At 33.2% G+C, this 4,922-nt stretch overlaps 1 protein-coding gene across 1 annotated transcript; it reads right to left on the minus strand.

The window, feature by feature from the left end:
- Positions 1–835: 835 nt before the first annotated feature.
- On the minus strand, positions 836–4,047 carry LOC143571496 (cyclin-dependent kinase inhibitor 4-like). Its single transcript, XM_077056907.1, has 3 exons — positions 3,453–4,047; positions 1,915–2,118; positions 836–1,463 (listed from the first exon to the last, which is right to left on the minus strand). Exons 1-3 carry the CDS (start codon positions 3,812–3,814, stop codon positions 1,379–1,381), a joined length of 651 nt encoding a protein of 216 aa, XP_076913022.1. The 5' UTR covers positions 3,815–4,047; the 3' UTR covers positions 836–1,378.
- Positions 4,048–4,922: the final 875 nt, after the last annotated feature.

Raw genomic sequence — 4,922 nt, forward strand, 5'->3', positions numbered from 1 at the left:
CTATGTTACCCTTGATGATGGGTTGCTTTCTAAATCTGATTTTAAACTTATCCACCATTTTCTCTTTTCACATACCTGGATTAGCAGTTGCTCCACAAATACCCATTCTAAACAAGGGTCAACCTGCCTCCAAACCCTCAATTACCACTATACCCTTCCCATAAACACCCACTAAAAAGACCAATAATTATATATTAGATATTAAGAAAAGAATGCTAAAGATAAAGCTACCAGTATTGTTTTCAACTATCATGATTACACTTAAAAAAAAAAAAAACTATTCAATCCCACTAACTAGCACGTAAACTTCATTAGCTCAACCACTAGAAAAGAGGGAGCATTTCTAGGGTTTCAACCTTTCTCTTGAATATGACTGTTTTTACTACTTCTAATGCATGTTATAGTGCTCAATTTCAATGTTCACTTCACTCAAATTTTACTTTCTTCCCATTTAACCAATACCTTATGCCACCTTCTACAAAGTAAAAACTTTCTACCAAAAACAAAAACCCATTTTCAAATCATGTAGAGATTGATTAACAATATCCCAACTGATTACCAGAAAGGGAAAATCATATTTCAAAAACCATCTGTTTTTCTATGTAATCTTGTTATTTGGTTGCTTGAGTAGCTTTTGCTAACATTTTAAGTTAATACATCTTTGTTGTTCAAAAAGAAAATTATAAGTAAAATCATATACAAACCTTTTGATTACCAAAATAAAAATGCTTACTTTTAATAAAGACTGATTACAATATCTCCTTCGAAACACAAGCTACGTTTTATGTTTTTTTCTTACCAAAAAAAAGCATGTTACTTTTAATGAAAGAAAATCTTTTAAAGCTCAATATCTCAAGTAAACAACAAGATTCGCTACAACTGACACAATTGTTGTGAAGACAAGATTCTTCCCAACTCAACTCAAAACAAACCAAAAAGGCTGCTGCTACACCAACCATTCCCACAAAGCATATTCATGTAAAACAACAAAAATCTCCAAACACACAAACAAAATCTAATATAATCAAAGTCATAATTTTATTAAGGGGAGGGGGGTGTTTTCAGTCTTTCATTAGTACAAAAGTATAGACTAACAAAGGTCAATTAAGTAAAAACTAACCTAGAGTCATTCTTTAAGCAACCACCACCACTGTCTTCTTCCCCTGTTAGTAGATGATGATCTGTTAAAAACCTGTTTTCATTTTCTTATGTTCCAGATCATTAAGCTAGATACTAAACTAGGTATTTCATGGGTCCTACTTCTTTCTTTACAAAAGTCATTTCTACCCATATTTTCAACTAAGCTAAACTTAAGATTATAACTGAAAAAACTATAACAAACGACCCAACCCGATCCACGACCTGATCCCACTGGTGATTAATTAGCATTCCCGGCACCATCAACTTTCACCCATTCATAACGCCCCGGGAGAGGCTTGTCATTCACAGGGTCAAAGTTGTACCTGCAAAACATTTTGAAACATATAATATTAGCTAAAAAGAAGCAGGTCAAACAGATCCAAGTACACTGTCAATGCTATGATACCATTTTGTAACTACTATTTACGCAAAACACTTATTAATAAATTTCACAAAATCATTATCGATATTGCGACAACGGTTTTTTTTAAATCATTATTAACACAGAAACATTGATAAAAGTTTTAAAAACCCGACTAAAAAGCGTTTACTGGTCAACCCAGTCTGGGCCTTTAGACTTTGACAATGTAGAATATGTAAAAAGAATAATTATATTGTGATTGTAATTAACAGATCGACTAAAAAGTGCTTGCGGGTCAACCCAGTCCGACCCATACTAAAAGAACTTCCGTTTCGACCCAAATATGCTTTGACCCGTTACCCAACCCACATGTAGGATTACGTAATCATATTGCACAAGTAAAGAATATATACTTTTCAATGAAGAGTTCTTGCTGCTTCTTTTCTGGCTCAGTGAACATAGCATCCAGTTCAACTATTAACGGGATGACCCTCGGTGCAGAAGTTTGAACACGGTAATTAGCATTATTAGAATAAGCCCTTTTTGTAGACGAACCAGGAGTAGTTAAAGTTTCGGGGTCCCTAATCAAGTTGCTCGGTGTTGTCTCGCGAGTGCTCCTGTCACAACAACAATTAACACTGATTTAATTAGACCTAACAATAAATCAATAATTAACAAGTTGCAACAGCTGCACCTAATTACATAAAAGTAAAAGTGCACTTATAAGATAACTTAAATTAAGATTCTTGATTGGGCCCCAAGGGTCCTACAAGTGTTAAATTATATACAAGAAATTATGATCCCAATATCAAATCAACCAAACATAATTTCACATGATTGATGTAATTCAAAGGTATCCAATGAAATGATGTCATTAAAGTGGTTAATTTGGTATTTATTTCATGAGTTTTAATTTCAAGAAAGTCAAACAAACACAAAAGTCAAAAGAGCATTCAAGAACCATGATCAAATTAAGACTAAATGTGTAAATTCTATTTCAAGAACCATAAATATGAACAAGTGTTTAATTTGTAATATTATTGGCATTTAGATATTAATATTCAAGATTAAAAATATATAAACAAGGGTTAATTTGTAATATAATTGGCAATTGAATATTAACATTCAAGTTTATAAAAGATTAAAGAAAGATGATTTCATTATGTGAAAGTTGGAACCTTTTTCAAAATTTGGGTAAAATATTGATTAAAAAAGATTTTTATTATTTTTATAGCAGACTGAAACAACCAACGAGTGACAGTGGGCAGAAAAAGCCCTTTTGGAAGAGGCTTTTTCAGAGAAAGATGAATATACTCCTCAGATATCAGAATTCAGAAATGAGGCACCTCACTTTTATTAATGCAATGCAATCATTATTCATTTCAAAACAAAGATTTAATCCAAACCAGCTGACAGATTTAAGATCCTCACCACTTTTAACCAAGAGGGGCATAAATAATAATAAAGATAAAAAAAATTAAAATTAAAATCAAATCACTGATTTAAGTTTGGAAAAGAGTTCAAATCAAAATCTTTTGGGTCAAGAAAGTAATATGAAAAAACAAATTATTTTACAAATATTATATGAAAAAGAAAAATCAATCAGGTTACAAAATTGATATGGAAAAAAATGATAAAAATTAAAAGCAAAAACTGATCGCAAATTGGGAAAAAGTTCAAATTAAAATCTTTTAGGTTAAGAAACTAATATGAAAAAAAAAACTTTTATTTTAACAACTTATAGTATGTAAAAAATTTGACTTATTTTATTAAAAAAATTAGTACGCAAAAAAACAATCTTTTTGGTTAAAAAAAATGAAAACAAAATCCCAGAAAAAATAAGCAAAAATTCAAAAAACCCCCAAAAATTGAATCAAAATTGGGAAAGAACACAAAAAATCCCTAACTCATAAAATTGAATCAATCAACAAAAAATAAGAAGAATTCTCACCTTCCTATAGCTTCAATTTCCATCACGTTCTCACCAAACGACCCATCACCATCACTTCCCAAATCATCAGAAACCCTAATCGGACTCTCTTCACCAACACCCACCACTTTCCGACCCGACCCGGAAGAATTTCCAGAATTACCCTTAACCCCAGCCGAATTAGCACTTTTGCCACACCCCTTGTTCGATTTGGCCGGAACCCGTTTCGGGTCAGCCGGCTTAACGAGACGGCGGCTTCGGAGCTGAATGTAGGAGCCGGTGGCTTGTCGGAGAGCCAAAGTCCTGGCGCGTGTACGGACACCGCCGTCGATCAAAGAAACCTGGTTGGTGGATTTTGAGTTCCGGTTGATGTATTTGCCCATTTTGCTTATTATTTTGGTGATTTGTAGGTGGGTTTATGGCCGGAAGATCATCGCCGGCGGTGGCGACGGTTTACAGGTGAAAAAGAGAGAGAGAGAATTGAAGAAGAAAAAGCGAGAATTTGGGGAAAAAGACGATTCGAGGGTTTTAACTATTTCAAGCTTAATTTATTGGGAATGGGACCCTGAGGAGAATATATATAGGCAGAAATTTTAATGTGGAGGATAACTAATAATAATAAATAACTTGGGCGGATTGACGGGTTGAATTTAAAAGGTCTGATATGGTTCGTGTTATATGTTATTGGTAATGGCGTGGATGTACGATTCATGGATGTTGAGATTTGATCGTCGTGTAACTTGATGAGATTTGGCGGGTTGAATTTTCAAAATCTGATTTGGTACATGTTTTTTCTGTAACGGCTATGGGGTATGTACGATTCATGTACGTTAAGTTTTAATTGGGCGTAATTAAGGTTGTGTACGTGCGTGGTGATCAGCGAATCAAGTATTGAATGATTCCAACGGTTATAAATGGTGTGGTGTCTTATATTAAATGGGTCGACGGGTTCGTAATAAATGGTTGGTTGACGGGTTGAAGTTATAACTTTTTTTTAAATTTTAGTTATATGTGGGCTGATGGGTCAAGTTGTTTCATTAAACGGGTTAAATTGATTAACTTAGACGTAAGACGATTTTAACAATTCAACTTGAAAATATACATCAAATTAATGTACAAAATAATTCTTTGTTTTTATTTAATCAAGTTAATGCATTTCGGTTATTGGGTTAGCGGTAGGGGTGTTCAAAAAAACCCGAATCCGAATCTGTATCCGAAATATCCGTAAATCTGTATCCGAATTATCTGAAAATTCGGATATCCGAATCTCAGATATCCGAATTTTCGGATTCGGATTCGGATACCAATTTTGAATTTTTTCGGAGAGTTCGGATATCTGAACTATCCGAAATTTTAAATTTAATTATATATAACTAATAGTTTAATACCATATTTAAATATATATACATCTGCAATTTATGGCACACACCTGTTAACATGGCATGACACAGATCTTAACATGTTTCATGTCTTAAACATGTCGAACTATTT

Source organism: Bidens hawaiensis, unplaced genomic scaffold (assembly GCF_021521415.1).
Source record: "Bidens hawaiensis isolate Kalapana, Puna unplaced genomic scaffold, B.hawaiensis_p1.1 tig00001336_1, whole genome shotgun sequence".
Classification (NCBI taxonomy): Eukaryota; Viridiplantae; Streptophyta; class Magnoliopsida; order Asterales; family Asteraceae; genus Bidens; species Bidens hawaiensis.

Coding starts and splice junctions, on each gene's coding strand:
- LOC143571496 (XM_077056907.1), bottom strand. CDS start 3,814: ATGGGCAAATACATCAACCGGAACTCAAAATCCACCAACCAGGTTTCT. Junction 2,119..3,452: donor GAAATTGAAGCTATAGGAAG/GTGAGAATTCTT, acceptor TTGTTGTGACAG/GAGCACTCGCGAGACAACAC. Junction 1,464..1,914: donor CAAGAACTCTTCATTGAAAA/GTATATATTCTT, acceptor AATGTTTTGCAG/GTACAACTTTGACCCTGTGA.